The 19396-nt window shown below is 42.8% G+C and overlaps 1 protein-coding gene across 3 annotated transcripts in view; it reads left to right on the forward strand.

The window, feature by feature from the left end:
• KDR (kinase insert domain receptor) overlaps window positions 1-19396 on the forward strand; it is a 45622-nt gene that overhangs the window by 22219 nt on the left and 4007 nt on the right. For 2 of the 3 annotated variants that reach the window (XM_027102924.1, XM_027102925.1), the window contains exons 15-28: window positions 326-457; window positions 2995-3101; window positions 3530-3665; window positions 4024-4128; window positions 5473-5586; window positions 6163-6251; window positions 6829-6982; window positions 8916-9013; window positions 11281-11403; window positions 11556-11667; window positions 12279-12378; window positions 12786-12891; window positions 14078-14229; window positions 19278-19377. In XM_027102924.1, the coding sequence (XP_026958725.1) occupies window positions 326-457; window positions 2995-3101; window positions 3530-3665; window positions 4024-4128; window positions 5473-5586; window positions 6163-6251; window positions 6829-6982; window positions 8916-9013; window positions 11281-11403; window positions 11556-11667; window positions 12279-12378; window positions 12786-12891; window positions 14078-14229; window positions 19278-19377 (1628 nt within the window). Of the gene's footprint in view, window positions 1-325; window positions 458-2994; window positions 3102-3529; window positions 3666-4023; window positions 4129-5472; window positions 5587-6162; window positions 6252-6828; window positions 6983-8915; window positions 9014-11280; window positions 11404-11555; window positions 11668-12278; window positions 12379-12785; window positions 12892-14077; window positions 14230-14827; window positions 16965-19277; window positions 19378-19396 lie in introns of those variants that run through there. The other variant, XM_027102926.1, reaches the window with a different exon arrangement.

Consider the following 19396-nt stretch of genomic DNA (forward strand, 5'->3'; position numbering starts at 1 on the left):
TTGTTTTATTTTTTAGATTCCACATAGAAGTGTCCTACAGTATAAAATCCATATGGTTTCTTGATTTGTTTTAGGTAGAACAGAAAGCAGTATTACTGCCCATGGTCTGGCTCATCTCATAGACTCGGAACCCGAGTATTCAGAGCCTGCTGAATTCTCCTGGAAGCCAGGGGAGCTGAGACAGCAGTTGACCCTGTATGACTCTTTTTAGAGTTAGATAATAGCCCAAGATAAAGGGAAACATTTACATTAAAAAGATTTTTGTCCTGAAAAACTCTACCAGACCACATCATAAATAAAAACCATCCATTTCCCCCTTTCTCAGGCATCGTGCTAAAAGATGGGAACCGGAACCTAACTATCCGCAGGGTGAGGAAGGAGGATGAAGGCCTGTACACCTGCCAGGCATGCAGTGTTCTCGGGTGTGCAAAAGTGGAGGCGTTTTTCATAGTGGAAGGTCAGTGGGAATTCAGAGACCATCAGGTGGTTTTTAAAAATTAGAGAGGCCCGCGTACCACAAAAAAAAAAAAATTAGCTTGTATCTGGGCTTCCCTGGTGGCACAGTGGTTGAGAGTCCGCCTGCCGATGCAGGGGACACGGGTTCGTGCCCCGGTCCGGGAGGATCCCACATGCCGCAGAGCCGCTGGGCCCGTGAGCCATGGCCACTGAGCCTGCGCGTCCGGAGTCTGTGCTCCGCAACGGAAGAGGCCACAGCAGTGAGAGGCCCGCATACCGCAAAAAAAAAAAAAAAAATTAGCTTGTATCTTATATATACTCATATACTTTGGGCAGGAGGGTTATGGGTGGTTTTAATATTCTTTGTACTTTGTATGTTTTCTACTATAAGTATGTGTTATTTTAACCAGAAAACATAATTAATGTTATTTTAATTCTGCTCTCATCACATTTCTATCCCCGCAGTTCTCACTGTGGAAAAATTCTTAGCCAGGCCGGTGGAATATCCTCCTCTCCCTGATTCTCTCTTCATATGAATGGCTTAATTACCTTGTTATGAAAGTTATGCCTCTATATTTATTAGGTAGAATTGCTGCCTAGTCATGAAAGTCGGTGCTATCTAGATAGTCACAAAGGTTCATAGTTTTTATTGGACTAAAGATAATTAACATTCATTTGTGAACAATAGACCATTGCTTCTCTGATGTAGAAAATTTGGGTTCTTATCTAAATGTGTATGCAGGAATGATGTGAATCTGGCATTTTCTCAGATGGGAAAGGTGAATTTGTGACAGAATATTTTATCTTCAAAAGTGTATTCCTATGTCTTTTTAAAAATAACCCATCAGGGGACAATGAAACTGTATTATGTGGGTGAAGGAATGGTATGCAAGGGGAAAAGAGAGGGGTGGTGATAGATGGAGGAACTGATGGATTTCTATGCACTCATCCTAATTTGTCTCTCAAAGACTAGATTTTATTTCCTTTAGTCTGTCAAATCTATGTTGCCAAGTATTACATCTCAATACCTTGACTTCTTTTCAAATCTATAGGCTTATTACCATTTTGTAAACTGCACTTGCAAATAAAGATTTCAAGTGACACGGTGGTTTTGTCACTTTCAAAGTGCTACATGTTTTAGGCAAAATCCTAAGGGAGACTTCCAGTTCTCTCCCATGCTTTGCCTCAGCTCTGTTAGCTGTCTGCAGCTGGTTACCAAGAGGCCTAACTAGGTAACCTTGGCACAGAGATTGTATTTACTTCTCACCAGAAGAGAATACTAAGAAAGGAAGAGGTAAATATTTAATGCTCCTGCTACTTTCCCAAATGTTCATATGGGAATATTAATGCACCAACTTATATAGACAGTTGAATCTTTGAACTTTTTACTATGAACAAACAGACTTTTAAATCTCTGTGTATAAATAGAGAATTCCCTCAGTAAGACCACCAGAGAAACAAAATCTACTTCCAAGCATACTTGGTGCTTGTCTCCCAACTATAACTCTTATTTTGCTAACTAATTAATTACTTGTCTTTCTGTCTTCTTGAGGCTGCCTGAGCCACTGTCACAGCTTGTGGCCCAGTTTGATTCACACTGCACTCATCCAATGGGAGAGCCTAAGTGATAATTGCTTCCTGTCACCACTGTGCTAATCACTCCGGGTTGAAAGCTTCCTCTGGGCTTAATTTTCCCCACTCAGAGCTGTCCTCTGGAGTCCTGAACATCTGCAGCTTTCCTTGCTGACCTCCAGCTTTTTCTCTTCTCTTTCCTTTCCTGAGTATGTTTAAACTCATACTGCCAGGCCACGCCTGAGGCACTCACCTCAGCTCTTTCACTTTCCTCACTGAGGCTCTTGCCACACAAGGATGGGGTAGTGAAATGTTAGCCAGTGTTGGACAGACCTTGTTTAACTCTTGACCATTCCATCAACTTGCTGTGTGCCCTTGATGAAGTAGCTTAACCTCTCTGAGCTTGCTTCTCCATCTGAAAACTGAGGGTTGTCGAGAAGACTGAGTGACATGACATATCTAAAGTGATGAGCATCTCGTAGGTGCCTAGTCACCAATAGCTCTCTGGCCAAAGGACTGCATTTATTTCCCTACTTGTTTTCTTAAACAGTCCTTCCGCAAACTCCATACAGATCAAAATATAGACCAACAGCATAAAACCAAACATTTGTTTTCCCCAAATAGAATACTTTTCTTCTCTATAGAACATGATCTGGCTTTTTTTTCCATCAAAGGCTGCTCTTCTTCCAAATGCTTTCTGTTTGTCTTTTAGGACATTAATATTTCTCTCTTAATTACTTTAGAATTTTACTGTTGGAAGTTTTCATGAGCAATGTTTTGCAAACTTGAAATTATCCATTAAGAATATTATAAACTCCATTCAAGTCAGAGGTTTGTGACTATTATTGTCTAGGATTTTCCTGAGTTGGTAAGATTGAGATTTTGCTTTAGTGTGGAACTTTGTTATTTTATATCAAAAGGTATGAGTTTCCAGTTGTTGATGCTCATTCATTTGTGTCTTTCCAGGTGCCCAGGAAAAGACAAACTTGGAAGTCATTATTCTAGTCGGCACTGCAGTGATTGCCATGTTCTTCTGGCTACTTCTTGTCATCGTTCTACGGACCGTTAAGCGGGTAACGAAATCATTTCCCTTCCGTCCCTTGCACGTTGGTTTTCATGATTAATGAAAGCTGACTGGGGTTCTTTGAGTTGATTCTTCCCATTGTTATTGGCTCAACAGGCACAATTTTATTTCTATACAATAACCTTCTTACCCACTTGCTTTTGGCTAGACCACTGGGCTTTAATTGATAGAAGCAACAAGAGAAGAAATGGGCTTGGACTGTCTAGTGTAATTAAGATTTAAGAATTAAATTCTGAGCTCATTTGGGGGTCGAGGGGACACTGGGAGCAGAATTATAATAGGACTACTCTCACACACTATGAGCCATTTAGAAAATGAGACACCAAGAATGGGGCTTCTATAAACAACAATAACAAGCACAGAGAACAACAGCCAGACAACAGGGTGTGTGTGACCGGAAGGAGCAATGCTTTCCAGGCCAGTGGAGGGGAACTGAAGACGGGCTACTTATCCATCGTCATGGATCCAGACGAACTCCCCCTGGATGAGCACTGTGAACGCCTGCCTTATGATGCCAGCAAATGGGAATTCCCCAGAGACCGGCTGAAACTAGGTGTGTTTTCAAGTGATGTTAATTTGATATTGGGTTTACCAGGCCATCTCTTCCTCTTTTAGGCTGGTGACAAATCTGGTCTATTTAAATGTTGGATCCTGGTTCAGAAAATGCATCCCATCTCCTGAATTTGAGTAATCGTCCATTTTAGTCACTTAGAAGTAGGGTCCCTGTATAATCACCCAAAGCAGGACATTTAGAGGGTGAAGAGGGGGGTATTAAATTATTAAGCCAGGACAAGGGGGTCAACTGTACTGTCCATGATAAACTGGGATGTATGGTCACCCTATCAAGTCAGAATCTTTGCCTATCGCTTTGGTGATGAAATAGTCCAAATCTGTTTTGTTGTTGACTCTAGGTAAGCCTCTTGGCCGTGGTGCCTTTGGGCAGGTGATTGAAGCAGATGCCTTTGGAATTGACAAGACAGCAACCTGCAAGACAGTGGCTGTCAAAATGTTGAAAGGTAAAAGCAAAATTCTATGGTGATGTATCCCTCTATCTGTTTCATCCCATCTTTAAACATGATGAAAGGCTTGTATCAGTGGCTCTGTGGCTAGGTGGGCCCACGAGCCAAACATGCAGCCAGACTATACGATGCCTTTGTACAAACTAGATAAAAATTTCCTCTTTTATAGACTCATGTCAGGGTCCACAGCCTGGCAGGCAAAGTTGGGATGGGTCTGAGCTCCCCTACCGCCCCACCTTGCCTGGGAGCCCTTGCACAGATCACAGCTTGTACAACTATATTTAGTAGTCCGGCTATAGGAAAAAAATACCTTGGTTACATCAAAACTGTTTTCTTAGTGTACTATAGTGCATTAGTAAGATAATTACAGACCATCAAGAAACGGAAAAAGAAATTTGATGTAATAAGTAAAAATAGCAGCATGCAAAAACCAGCATGTTCCCTAGAACTGGAATACGTAAAAGATTCTCACATATAAAAGGCAATATGCAAAATAAGAATGGTTGTGCTGGGAAAAAAAGGATTAAGGGGGACATTTTTAAAATTAAAAGTTTCATAAACAATTGTCAAGCCTAACCGTAATGGAATTCTGGTCTTGCCGTTTTAATTTTGGGGGGGTGATGCGTATAAAGCTCTTTGCTAGAATTCTCACGTGCTTTCATGGATGGAGACAGTGCTACTGACCCTTCGCCAATAGGTCTTGTGCATTTTGAAGGCATCTCTCTCCTTTTGCCGTTTCTCCCTTGTGGCCGAGGAGTATGTAATTTTGAGGTGGCTCATCAGGGCCTGAGGTGTGGACCACGTCTGTGAATTAGAGGGAAGTGTACCAGTCTGTACAGGATCAAACTCACAGTCTTAGCCTCATCGGCCTCATGTGCCAACTGGCTTTGCCAGCTGGCCCTTGTTAAGTTTCCTGCTCGGCACAGATTGGTGGGAACTCCAGCATAGCCCCTAACGCATGAGCAATACATGGTGTTGCTTCCTTACGAGGAAGCACTGAAATAATCAGGCCCTAAGAAGCATAGTAAACCTGATATGTGAAAATCCAGTTTTGTAAAAGGAGAAAATCTGGGCATGATTTCATTTGCAGATGTATTCTCCACTTTGCAAAAGACCTCACAGTGGCTTCCTTCAAATATCAAACATTCTGGGTGCACTTAAAGAATTCGATTTAGAATTATAAAATATAATTTATGTTTGTCTTTCAATGCAGCTAGCCTGTCAATTGGGTTACAGTTGTATTACCCCTGGAGGGAAAGTTGCACAGATGCACATCGTGCGGCGTTAATCCTCCTAAGGTAATGCCTCATGTATGATTTCCCTCTTTGTTTATATTTGTAGAAGGAGCAACACACAGCGAACACCGAGCCCTCATGTCTGAACTCAAGATCCTCATTCATATTGGCCACCATCTCAATGTGGTCAATCTTCTTGGTGCCTGTACCAAGCCAGGGGGTGAGTGTCTATAGATGGCTCTGGCTGTGGGATTTTGGCATATACTTTTCTGCTGGTATTTGAGGGAAACCACCCAACTCCCATGGCCTTGGTTTCCTTAACTTAGGAAACTTGGGCAGATTCCTATATATAAATATATTTCATGGAGGTTTAATGGGCACTGTAAATTATTGTAGAACATGAATTAAAAAATACTACATCATTATAATACAGTTTGCTACTTATGTAATAGGTGTTCAGAGGAGAAGAGTAAACTTCCCTCCAAATTTGAAAACAAAGGACTTTAAGAGTGGTGCCCCCCTAAAATGGAGTCATCTCAGGTGATTGTGTTGAAAAGCAAGTGGGTGGATTTTCTTCTGAAATTTTGGTTCATCTTCTGTGGAATTGCCTTTTGGAAAAAGAAAAGTTACAATATAAGGGAATTGCAGCCAGCTGATTTCTATGATCCTGTTTCCAGTGAAAGGGTGTAGCCTCTTCTGTGATATTTTCTAGCTCATTGATATCTTAAACACTTGGTGAGAAACGAGTGAAAATACAAATACATTTTCTCTTCTTGGTATGCTGTGCTGTCTGCAGGGCCACTCATGGTGATTGTGGAATTCTGCAAGTTTGGAAACCTGTCAACTTACTTAAGGAGCAAGAGAAATGAGTTTGTCCCCTACAAGGTATGTCATTTCCTAACTCAACTGTGGTCACACTGTAAAATGGAGAAAAACTCAAAGTGGTAAAATTCTGCAAAGAAATTGTGAGGAATCTTTTCATGTTACCTCTTGGCTGTTGTAACTTCCTCTTTTACCTTCTGGAGGACACATACTTCTCATGTTTTATTTTTGTGACTCTAATCTACTGACCCATTATAGATGATGCCAAGGAGGGGAAGTTGGGTGTGATTAAGGGTAGGGAATGACAGGTGGAAGGACAGCCCTGGATTATTCTGTCTCTGCCCTGGCCATATGTGGCCCTATGGAGTGTCAATCCCAGTGTCAAAAGTGCCCTAATGTTGGAAGTGTGTCTGAGTGAAACTTGTAACAAGGCCCTTATCTCTAAGCTAGAAAAGAGACAGGCTTTATGGAAGAAAATCTATTATGTAGAACACTTGCCCCAAATTTCAGCCCAGAGATTCCATGATCCTGAAATTGATGTCTCTCATCTTCTTTTAATAGTTACAATTGTTTCTGTAGTTTAACTACATTGGAGAGATTTTCTGGTGTTCATGGAGTTTGTTCAACTGTTTCGTTATAGACTAAAGGGGCACGATTCCGGCAAGGGAAAGAATACGTTGGGGAAATCACCGTGGATCCTAAACGCCGCTTGGACAGCATCACCAGTAGCCAGAGCTCAGCCAGCTCCGGATTTGTTGAGGAGAAATCCCTCAGTGATGTGGAGGAAGAGGAAGGTACCTGCCATTGCTTCCTCTGCACCGAATGCATGCTCTTGTAGGAACAGATGAGGTGACAGGGTGTTACAATGAATTTTGTCCTGGAAAAATCCAGTATTACCTAATATTTGAAAGAGACCTAAATTTCTAGGAGGGTTTCATTCAGTCTCCCCAAAAGTGAGGGGCGGAAGGTCTCAATAAGCAGCAGGCTACGTGGTGAGGCAGAGCATGGCTAGCCTGAGAAATCTCGGTCCCCCAGGAGGGCTAAGCAGTTGGCAAACAGTCAAACCAACACTCTTCAAGTCTTGGTTCAACATTTGTCAGCAGGAGAGGCTCAGCGCCATCTTCCGGATGGGCAAAGGAGGCTCTCTGGTGTTTGATCCAGCCTCCCCGTTGTCCACAGCGGTTCAGTCCCACCTTGTCTGCTTCACCAGCACAACAGAAGTCCTTCAGTTAATCATACCCAACCTTCTCCAAGGCAGTGTAGGCATCTGTTGTTTCTACCCCAAGTGGCTTATCAAGTCTTCCGTATTTCGTCAGAAGAGTCTTGGTCAATACACTTTTCTTTATCCGCTTATGCTTCCAGTGATATTTTAGTGCTCTTTATGAGTGGAGCGGTGTTCCCAGCCTAACTTTCAGGACCTCTTCCAGCTTCAGGATACACTGTATATCTCCTTCCCTCAGAAGGAGCAGAGACAGCTCTGTGGAGGTAGAGATGGGACTTCCTGACATTTGGGTCTTCTTGAGGCATGAGTTAGAAGAATTCAATCATGAAATAGTGGGAGAAACCTGCTTCTGTTCCCTTTGACATGAGGCCACAGAGAGAACTTAAAACTGACTTCTTTCCCGTAGAAGCCAAGCAGGCAGTGTGAGGCTAGAACTTGGTCTAGAAAAGCGTGGGGAGGTTGTCTGGACCTCGCATAACTGGGTGCACACTGAGTGGAGCCACTTCTGCCCTGTCCTCTCTCTCACAAAATGGTGGCCAGAGAGCTGGAAACCCAAGGGCTTGAGGGAGTCAGTCCGAGTAGAGGGGGCATTGGTCCAGAATTTTGCCTCCATTTCTTCATCTGGAAAATGAAAGAGTTTCACTAATTATTCATGGGGAGCCCTCCAGCCCTGAACATAGAAAGTCATTGAGAAAAAGTTTCGGAGTCTTTTTAATACTTACAAGGTTATTATTACAGCTGAGTTTTCATTTGCTCTGGTATTTGTCTTCAGGAAAGAAGCCATGTCTTATCTTATCTGACCAAAGTTAAGAGATCATGTTGAAACGCTCATTAATGTCTTAGTGTTTCTTTGTACTAGTTGCCCAGAAGTAAATACCACAAATTTACGTAAATTCATCTTCCTCTCGATGTTCCTGTCTTCTCTCATTCGTATCCTTGAAGGAAAAAAGCATTCTCACAGGCCAGATTTAATGTGTTTACAGCCCTTTCTCAGTTTAAAAGTGAGAAAGGTAAATATATTACTGGTATTTTTAGTTAGCCATTGTAGATTATGGTTTGACCTTTGGCCTTTGTCCCGGGACAAAACCTGGAGAGAAAAGATTCAATGACCCTGGATATTGTTGTTTTATTTTTAGAGTTCTTGATATGAAAACTATTGTTTATCCCTCTGGGTATATGAAAAAAACACAACACTTTAAACAGCAAATTTATAAAAGCCTGCTTTTACCCCCCTGTTACCTATGCCAGTTTTTCCTCCATTTTGCCTCCTGGATTTGTTCGTCCAATTTGGCTAAAATGGAAAACCCAATATTTTTGCTAAGGGGTATGATGAAGGCTAATAATATACCAGGATTCAGCATACTTACGGAAGATAGAAGCATTTTCTGTCTGCTTCTGTTTCCTGAAATTTAACTCCCAATTTTTAAAATGAAGATTGCTCTATCAAACTTACAAACAGTTTCTGGCCGAAATACCAATCTCTGTCCTCCTGCATCTTCTGACAGTTTCTGAAGATGTGTACAAGAACTTCCTGACCTTGGAGCATCTCATCTGTTACAGCTTCCAAGTGGCTAAGGGCATGGAGTTTTTGGCATCACGGAAGGTGAGACAGAGTATCTCTTCACATCACAGATTTGCAAATGAGGTGTCCAGTGCCAGCCATTGGTGTTTGTTTGGGACTGTAATTCATTCACCACTGCTGGAGCACTGTTAAGAGAGCTCTACTGGGGAGGCCCCATTTCTGCTCATTAAAGTGGTGTTAGGAGTTCACGAAATTAATTCATGTGATAAATACCTACTAAATGCAGGCAGTCTTCTGAGCGCTAAGGACACTGTGTGAGCAAATAGGCAAAACTCTCCACCTTCATGGAGATTATGTTCTAGTGGGTGGAACAAACAATATAAACAAGTAAAATGCCTGATAGGCTAGATGGGAGTAAGTACTGTGGAGAAAAATCAGCAGGGAAGAGTTATAGAGTATACAGGAGCGTTATGTTCCTGTGGACATATGCCTCTGTGTTTGTGTACATTGATTTTAAACCAAGGGGACACGGAAGGCTTTAGGGGAATGTGCATTTGAGTAATGGCCTAGAAGAGGTGAGGGGCTGAGCCTTGCAGATATCTTGGCACAAATCTGTTTTTCATTTCTTTGATATTCATCACCATCCATCAAAAAGTATTTGGTAGTAGCATAATTAGAAACCAGGAAGGACAGGCTTCAGATGAGAGCGATTGAAAGAGCTAAAATTAGAAAAGTAGGCCAAACAAAGGCTGAGGTGGATACGTGACAAGTTACAAACATTCCAAAGGTTGTAAACACCGGGGAGGCACCCCTCGGAAAGGGTAAAAGGGATGGTTTTACGTTAAACAAGAAAAATTCAGATTCAGTATCAGGAAAAATGACCAGTTGACAGAATGCAGTTGCTGCAGCCTACCTGCGGGAGAAAGACTTAAAGTTTTTACTTTGTGTTTTTTTCCTCAATTAGAGTGAAATCCCTCACGCATGCCTTTTTCTGGAGTTTAAAGCTTGTCACCGCTTTCAGAGCCTCAGGATCTCCGAGGTTTCTGCCCAAGAGCTCTTGTCTTCTCTCTTCCAAGGGGTAGGGAGAGAAGTGGGATCTTAGCGGATTTTTCCAAAGAGAAAGGCCCTTTGCCCTTCTTAAAGATTTTGATTTTATTTTATTATTTTTTTAAAGGCCAGAGCCTGCCATTTAGTCAGGGTTCCTTTGACGGGGAAGGGAATGAGGGGTGGAGGGGGATCCTTTTACTTCCCTTGCATCTACCAGCTGAATTTCTTGAATACCACCTGGTTGCTTAATAAAGGAAGCTCTTCAGTTCGGGGCAAAGTAAGAAGGACTGTGTTTTCTGGAGTCTCCTGTCTTGATCAATCACGCCAGACAACGTGCTTTTAAAAAAAAAATTTTTTTAATAGAATTTTTAAACGTTACACTCCATTTGCAATTATTACAAAATACTGGCTATATTTCCTGTGCCTCGTTCAGAGGAAAGTGCTCTACAGATGTGAGGTGTAAGGGGTCCGTAATGCCTGGCTCACACATCACTCCTCCACTGACATAAGAATTCTCATCTAAGCCTTTCATTCATTTCTCAATGTTCCCTGAGACTCTTGTTCTCTTATAAATCTATCAGGTGGAGTTAAAGCTTCTTAGGGTAGGAAGTTACATGAAGGTAGGGGGATGCAGAGAAGAGAGAAACTGAGGAACAGAAAAGAACAGAAGGAAAGCCAAGGAGAATTCGCTTTTCCTTTATCGTGTACCAGAGAATCCCCTTGACTAGTGAGAGGCTGAGAGTGCTTTCACAGACCTCCATGATAAGCCAGTGCTTTGAAAACAGGGTGAGCCCCACTGGGAATTGTTTCTCAGAGCTTGTCCAGCTTCGGTTACGTATGGAATAGAGAAACCAACAAAGGGCACCAAACCAAGGAGAGCCCCTTGTTTCTGATTTCCGTGCATTCATTCAAAATAAACCCCATTCTAGGGCCTCCTTAGAATAACACGTTTTAACCGTATATGGTGCCAGGCAAAAGGGATGTGTGGATGTGACCAGAAACACATTCTTAATTGTGTCCAAGAGAAGTCTATTTATGACTCCATCAGCATGCTATAACATAACTATTTAATTCCAGAGTCTGGGGCTGTTTATGGAATAAGCAGATGTGTGCCTCAATGAAACTTACAGACTTTTCTTCCGGAAGAGTTGATAAAAGATGTTTAACCCAGTGCTTGTTAATCAGTTGGTTTTCTGATGTGGGTTTTTTTTTTTTTTTTTTTTTTTTTAAAGCATGAGGTCACAACAGATGTGGAAGAGATCAGTTATGTTGAGTCCTAATGCACACGATTCTTTTTGCAGTGTATCCACAGGGACCTGGCAGCGAGAAACATCCTCTTGTCGGAGAAGAATGTGGTTAAAATCTGTGACTTTGGCTTGGCCCGGGATATTTATAAAGACCCTGATTATGTCAGAAAAGGAGATGTAAGTTTCAGAGATGCACCCGGTGATCTGTTAAGTTGCAGAATTCAAACTCCTCTCAGCAAGCCTCAGGACCTGTGTCCAGGGACAATGGAAGCTTTTCCTTCAGATATTTGATAAGTAGGGTTCTCATTCCTTGTCTTCTACCCCTGTAGGCTCGCCTCCCTTTGAAATGGATGGCCCCGGAAACAATTTTTGACAGAGTGTACACAATTCAGAGTGACGTGTGGTCTTTTGGTGTCCTGCTCTGGGAAATATTTTCCTTAGGTAAGTCCCTTCTCTTTGTCTCTCCATCCATACTCCAAATAAAATGATAAAAGTCAGTGACCCCAGTGCGCCTTTCCCTCTCCTGTATTCCACCTTTGTCGGATGAAATTTACTTGGAAGCTTTGGGTTGTAAAACCTAAAAAAGCAAAGAAAGAAAGAAAGGAACAAAAGATATATATGTGAAGAAGGTGTTGAAGAATCGGGCTCAGGGCTTTCTGCAAGAGAAAATCAAATCAATAAGGCACCATTCCTCAGGACGGGAATAAAGAGGCTGACGTAGAGTGGACTTGAGGACACGGGGAGGGGGAAGGGTGAGCTGGGACGAAGTGAGAGAGTGGCATGGACATATACACACTACCAAATGTAAAATAGAAAGCTAGTGGGAAGCAGCCGCACAGCACAGGGAGATCAGCTTGGTGCTTTGTGACCACCTAGAGGGATGGGATAGGGAGGGTGGGAGGGAGGTGCAAGAGGGAGGAGATAAGGAAACATACGTATATGTATAGCTGATTCACTTTGTGATACAGCAGAAACTAACACAACATTGTAAAGCAATTATACTCCAATAAAGATGTTAAAAATAATAATGCCCCATTCCTGTTTTATTCTAGGTGCTTCTCCATATCCTGGAGTAAAGATTGATGAGGAATTTTGTAGGAGATTGAAAGAAGGAACTAGAATGAGAGCTCCTGATTATACCACACCCGAAATGTAAGACTTTACAAGTATTTCTCTATCCTCCTTTGCTCACAGAAATTCTCCCTGCCTAGAAGACTTTCCATTATAGGTACCTCCTTCATGGCCCAGTTTGTGTCTTACTTCTCCCTTGAGGTCCTCCTTGATAATCTTAAGCACAGAGTCATCCTTCTTGAAATGACAGCACTTTATCTATACCAACCAGTCAGTTTGTACTAGATGTTGATTTATGATGTTTCCTTTTCGATACACACTTGATGCTCCAAGCGTAGGGTTCTGTGTTTTACGTAGTTTCGTATCCCTCTTTAGCATCTTGGCTCATGGTGGACTCTTTATAAATATTTACTCATTCAAGTGCTTATTGTCAGCGTCAGATCAGGAGGAAAGAGACGGTTAATGACATCAGTGTTTTGCTTCTCTAGGTACCAGACCATGCTTGACTGCTGGCATGGGGAGCCCAATCAGAGACCCACGTTTTCAGAGCTGGTGGAACATTTGGGAAATCTGTTACAAGCGAATGCTCAGCAGGTTTGTGACCTCCATCCAAGAAGCTTCTACAGAGAGTACTTAGGTGTCCAGGGCTCGTCTGCTGCCTAGACCTTCTCATGGCCACCATACTGTCCTCTCAGCCACTGAATCCAAGGAGCCATATTCTTCCAGAGCTGAGCAGTAATGCTTTTCTAAAAGTCATAATTACCTTTTTGACAGATGAGATCCTAATTCATAACCTGGGAGCTGATCACTTTTATTTTTACTGATGTATATTGTGGTGTCTTCAGAGGCTCTTATAAAGTAAAAAAGCAAACAAACAACAAACAAAACTAAAAAACAAAAAAAAACCCAAAACCTAGTTGATCAAGTGAATATCAACAGTGGACAGAATTTCAAGGAATTTTAAATACATTCTTCAAGCAAAAACACATCTGAACCCTGCAAAATTGATGGGTTTTTTTTTCCCTCTGTAAAATCCCAGGCCCTCATAACTTCCATTGGAGGATTTTAGACTTGTAGCCTTTACTGTTAGAAAGTTACTTAATCTCCAGTCAACACCTCTTACTACAGTGAATGGAAGTCAATTTCCTCCTGCTTTTCTTTTGAACAGGTGGGGGACAATGGGTCAAATCTATTTTTATCGATAAACCTTCCAAACATTTAGAGGTATCAAATTGCCCTTTATTGCTGTATCAAATTGCCCTTTATTTCTTTCTCTTGATGAAATAATGTTAAGTTCTGCAACCTTTTCTCAGTAGACCCATTTTCCTGAACATTTACTGCTTTTCTTTAGACTGTCATCAGTTTTTCCATTGCCTTGAAGCATAGACACTAAAATTGGATGACATGCCCTTTAAAGGACCCAGCCCGTGTAGATAGGACTATGTGAAGAAACGATTTCTCAGCTCTGTGGAGCTCTGCCTGTTCTGTTGTTCCATCTGTAACCACAACCCGTTTTGTCTTCATTGTAGCCATAGTGCTCTGTGGTCCCCTTACTCATCTTGTTTTTTGTTAGATCCTTTAATATACTTTCATCTACACATCGCTTTTGAGTGCCCTTTTGTTTTTGACAAGCCATTTTTAAAGTTGTCTTAAAGTTTTACATTCAGATATGAAAACCACATTCCCCATAAACAAGAAGCCCCAATGGCCTTTGTTTTTCATAGAAAGGCTCTTGAAGGACTGAAGCCATAACAATAGCACTCTGTGTTTATTGCTTCAGGATGGCAAAGACTACATTGTTCTTCCCATATCAGAGACTTTGAGCATGGAAGAGGATTCGGGACTCTCTCTGCCTACCTCACCTGTTTCCTGTATGGAGGAAGAGGAAGTGTGTGACCCCAAATTCCATTATGACAACACAGCAGGAATCAGGTACGGTCTAAGGTCAACATCCCCTGGGGGAGGGAGCTTCAAGGTCATCTTAGGGAAGGGGATGGAGGAAGGACATCATATAAAGTTGCTGCATTTCACTTGCACATTCACCCTTTGCCCTGAGAGGTCCTCCTTGAAGAGCGCCTGGGTAGGTGAGTCTCTTTCCATCTGTGGTCCACATTGCTGCCTAAGCTCTTCATTTCAGAATTCTAAGCCCTGCAGCTGCAAATAGCTGGAATGCCACAGTTTGTTAATCTCCAGAAAAAGAGACCAATTTTACAAAGACATCTGTATTTAAATTATCCCCATGTACTCTTTTATTAATGTGAGTTATATGGCTTAGGAAAGATTCAGGAAGGAAGAGTTCTATGCATTTATGAAAACAGACCTTTGCCTCTCTGGCTGGGATACAGTGTGCCATGGGGATGTGTCCTGAGTTTGACTGGGCAGCACAACTTCAGAAGCCCATCCCAAGTCTGATTTTCAGCATTTTATTTGCATAATGGGACTTCTGGGCTTATTTAAAACACATGCACTGCCGTATTTTCCTGATTTGTAGAGGGGTCCTAAAGGCAGCTTTCTTTTTGTTCCCTCCCAGCACCTGTGCATAAGGAAAGAGTTGGTATGGTTTCTACAATATGACATTAAAATTGCCTTTTACTAAGCCTGTGACTACTTCACTTTGCTTTGTCTTGGGTGTTTTCCTCCTGTAACCAGACCCCTGGCGGCATGAGCCCAGGCTGCCCCCCTTGAGTGTGCTGTGGCCGCAGAGGGGACCACGGAGTGCTAGCCTTTGGCCGGGTTGCCAGATGGCAGGTGGGGAGTCACGCAGGACAGTTTGCCCCGTGGACTCGCACAGGGAGGGCAGCAGGAACGCTGCCGTGGGAGAGAAGAAAGCTCAGAGTGGGAAGAAGCCAACTCGTAAGCTGTCCATTCCATTTGTGTCAAGAACTTTCAGCATTTTTCAAAGAACTTTTTCTTACCAGATTTTGCCAAAGTTAGGCAAGGTAGATACTATTATCTTTTGATGTAGATGTTGAACGTGAGTGTCAGAGCAGTTACCTGGGGAGAATACAATATTGTGGTTAAAGATCCAGAGTTTAGAGTCACGTGGAACTGGGTTGGATTCCCAAGTCTGCCCTTCGCAGCTGTGACCTGGGGCAAATTTTCACCGTGACCCAGGCAAGGACACTGGTGTTGTACAAAAATGATGACTTTGAGAGTTACATGGTATCATGAGTTTCTAAGTGCCTGGCACCTAGAGAACACTCAATAAACGATAGCAATTAAGTGAGCTGCTTAAAATCACATGGGATGAATCCAGTTCCTCTGATATCTAACTCAGGGCTGTTTTCTCCCATACCAAGGAGGGGGCCTCAAAGAGAAAGAGGAATGAAATGAAAACCTGTAGTTGCACCCCAACGTTTAAAAAGTCCTTGTTCAAGTTCAGCTGGCCTTCTGGTGTGGTAATTATTCCCGAAACACTGTTGCCTTCTGTGTTATCAGAAAGCCATCTGATGGTGAGCTGTGTTCCTTGGGTTCTTCCGTGACCAGGTGGGGCGAGGACTCAAGCCGGCAGCCTCTTGGCTTACTCAGGCGCTTTGCGTGTGGTGCCGAGAGTCAATGAAGTCACATATGTGTAATGGAAGTGCCAAATGCGATGCTGGATCTGAAACAGGGCTGCCAACATGTATCCCCAGAGGCGTGGACAAATGTGACACCACACTCCCAACACAGGCCTGGCTCCTGTTTTCTGTCTGTGATTTTTGAATTGGTCTTTCCAGTCCAGTTTCCCTTTTATCCAGCTGTAATTTGAAAACTAAAATGGAAATTGGAATCTTTTGTCTGCATCTCCACTCGACCCCCCCCCCCCACCTTTTTGCCTTTACTAAAACTAAGGCACCACGCTCACATTTTAATCGTCTGGGTTAAAGGAGAGGCAGAATCGAGGCATCTGCACACAGCACATTTCAGTTGGATGCTCTCTTGTGTTCTGCTTCCCTGGGGAAGAGGAAGTGAGGCTGGGGTGCCTCTCAAGGAACTTGTGCCCTTATCTTCCATGTTGCCAGTCAAGGAGAAGAGCCAAGGAGTCTTTCTCACTTGCTTCTTCATAATTTTCTATTTCATTGCATTATGAATAGAGCTGGACAGAGACATCCCCGTGGGAGCCAACCTCCTGATTTTTTGCCAACCTCCTTTAAACTATTTTTAAAATATTTGTTCAGCATTTATTTAGAGAAGAGGCTGAGAGATATGTGGGGGAAGGGTGAGGAGGAAGGACCACTAGTGTCTAGACTTAGGTTTGTCTCTAATTTCCCCTGTGGATCAGCTCTGGCCCCAAGTCTGCATGCTTCCTGCAAGAAAACACATCTTAATTGGACTCATCGTTCTTGGAGGACAGTTTGGGGACCATCTGCGGTTGCTCCACCAATTCCCCTGGGAGTTTCGTCTCCCACTCCAAGCAGCTTATCAAAGATTTCTTTTCAATTCTCTCCCAGGGAAAGGTTCTGGCACATAGCTTTTTTTTTTTTTTCATTTTCGTTAATTGCTAGCAATGATTTAAATGCTCCTTGTAGATTGATGCCTGGGACAGCCTGCTGGCTAGATTTTCCTGAATTTGGCTCTGATGTTAGACTGCTTGAAATGAAACTGTCCTTTCTGCACCTTTTATCTATCTTTTTTTTTTTTAACATCTTTATTGGAGTATAATTGCTTTACAGTGGTGTGTTCGTTTCTGCCATATAACAAAGTGAATCAGCTGTACATGTACATATATCCCCATATCCCCTCCCTCTTGCATCTCCATCCCTCCCACCCTCCCTATCCCCCCTCCCCCACCCCCCACCCCTGCCCCACCGCATGGTCAGTGCACACATGGGAGAGAGCAGGGCTGTGTGCATACTGGGTGCCCAGTAAAGCCTTGGACAATCTTTACTTCACTACTGTCTTCTTCCTTCTCCTTCCTAGTGCTTTTCCAAGGGCGTCAATGTGGAATAAGGTAAAAACAAACAGAAACAACCCTGCATGGGCTCTAGAAACCTAAGTTTGAGCCCCAGTTCTAGCTGTTTCCTCCCTAAGCTTCCTCATTTCCAAATAGGAAATAATGAAAACCTATTTTGTAGTTTTGTGAAGAGCAGATGCAGTGATGTCCATGAAAATGCCTTGTCAACTGTGAAGGGCTGAGCCATGTTTATTATTATTGGGCTCAGCAAGCAAGGAGCTGGCCTTTCTAAGGCAGCAGCATTACAGCCCAAATACCTCTGGAATCTGTCCACAGACCATGTGGGCATCACCTTTCTTTAGTCAGGCTGCTCTTCTTTCTCCTAGATAATTGGAACAGCCTCCCGATTGGCCTCATGGCCTCTGGTCTTACCCTCCTCAACCCAGAGTCATCTTTCTAAAGGGCGTATCTGACTTTGTCAATCTCATGCTTAGAATCCTTCAGTGACTGCTCATTGCCCTCAAGATAATAATCCAGATATTCCAGTTATGTGATTCTGGACAAGTTCCTTAACCTTTCCGTGTCTTAGTTCCTCATCTGAAGTTGGGATAATGATACCCACCTAGAGAGGTACCATTTGTGGAGAAGCCGTGAGACAGTGGTTGAGGAGCATTTAGCACAGAGCCTGGCACGTGGGAGAGTCTCAGTAAAGGATTCCGGAATGAGTGAATGCATGAATGAATGACTATGGTACCAGTAATTTTTGGTAACCACCACTTTTAGGGACTGGACTTAGGAGAAGTAGGCTTTTCTCTCTCCTTTATGTCATGTCCTCTCTCCTGTGGAGTTTCCTGAGTAAGGACGTCATTGGTGAACCCCATTCTCTCTTCTTTGTAAGAGGAGGAACCAGCCTCCTGGGGCAGGGGACGGAGATTTAGTTTCCATTATCCTTCTTTGCCCAAATGAGTCCTCTCTTCACTTGATCACAGAAAACACACAGAATATATAATATATCCAGAAGGCCGTCTAAAGTGGGAAGTATGCTGGGATAAGAGTGAAGAGTGAATTTGCTGTCCCTTCCCATGAAAAGGACTTTCCTTCTCTCCACTTGGTCTGGTTTTAACAGAAAATCAGACTCACCCAAAGTCACATAGTAGGGAAGGAACACCCTTAGGGAACAGGTGATGTGTTGTTGTGATGTGACAAGTCCTATCCTTTGGACTCCTGAAAGAAACGTGTACCCTTTGGAATTCAAAGGAGGAAAACAAGCTTTGGTTGATGGTGCATCATTCTTTCTAAGACCCCCTTATCAACCACCAGTGATCACCTCATTCATCCTCCAGGTATCTTTGTGAGTGAGGAAAGGAAAGCTCTTGCCAGTACATTTTAAAGATGGAGCAATAGGGGCACAGAAATATATTTGTGACTTTCCCAAGTCTGTGTAGTTCGTGGTAGATTTTGAAATAGATAGAATACCTTGTGACTCTCGAACTACACCCCCAACTCTGTGGGCTAACAATAGGAGATTCAGCCCACCTGCCCCTGTACCCATTACACCTCTATTACATGTAGAAGAAGATTGTCTCCAGACCTTGCTGGGTTCAGCATCCTTTACTGGAGCCGGGTGAGATTCAGTGAGATCTGCAGGTGTTTCCTCTGCCCATCTTTCATTGACTGGTTGTTCTGTGGGCCTTGTCTAGAAAACTTGCTTAGGAGATGGCCAGAAAGATGTGAAACACTCAGTAATATGCCGAGAGCTCAGTGGAGGAATCACAGGCAATCAGGAGGCCAAGCAGAAGGCAGCTGACCACTGAGTCTGCTGTTGTTGTCTTCAGTCCAGCCCTGGACCTCAGAAGTACGATTCAAAGGAAAAGGGGCTCATCTATGCCCCCTCAGTTATATTATACTTTTAAATGGGCTTTCACAGGAAATTAAGCCTTCAGTGTGTGCTAGCAGAGAAAGATTTTTGTTTTGTTTTTCTTTTTCCAAAGGATGTTTGAAGGTCGCTATTAAACTTGCGGTTGAAAGATAATGAACTTAGGTATCACTTGTGGAATCTGCAGCCAAATATACCACCACTAAAACATAAATATTTGTTCTTTTGCAGTCAGTATCTGCAGAACAGTAAGCGAAAGAGCCGGCCTGTCAGTGTAAAAACATTTGAAGATATCCCGTTGGAAGAACCAGAAGTAAAAGTAATCCCAGATGTAAGCACATCTTTTAAAA

The sequence above is a fragment of the Aethalodelphis obliquidens genome, unplaced genomic scaffold, assembly GCF_003676395.1.
Source record: "Aethalodelphis obliquidens isolate GAN/ISIS:26980383/991018 unplaced genomic scaffold, ASM367639v1 scaffold6, whole genome shotgun sequence".
Classification (NCBI taxonomy): domain Eukaryota; kingdom Metazoa; phylum Chordata; class Mammalia; order Artiodactyla; family Delphinidae; genus Aethalodelphis; species Aethalodelphis obliquidens.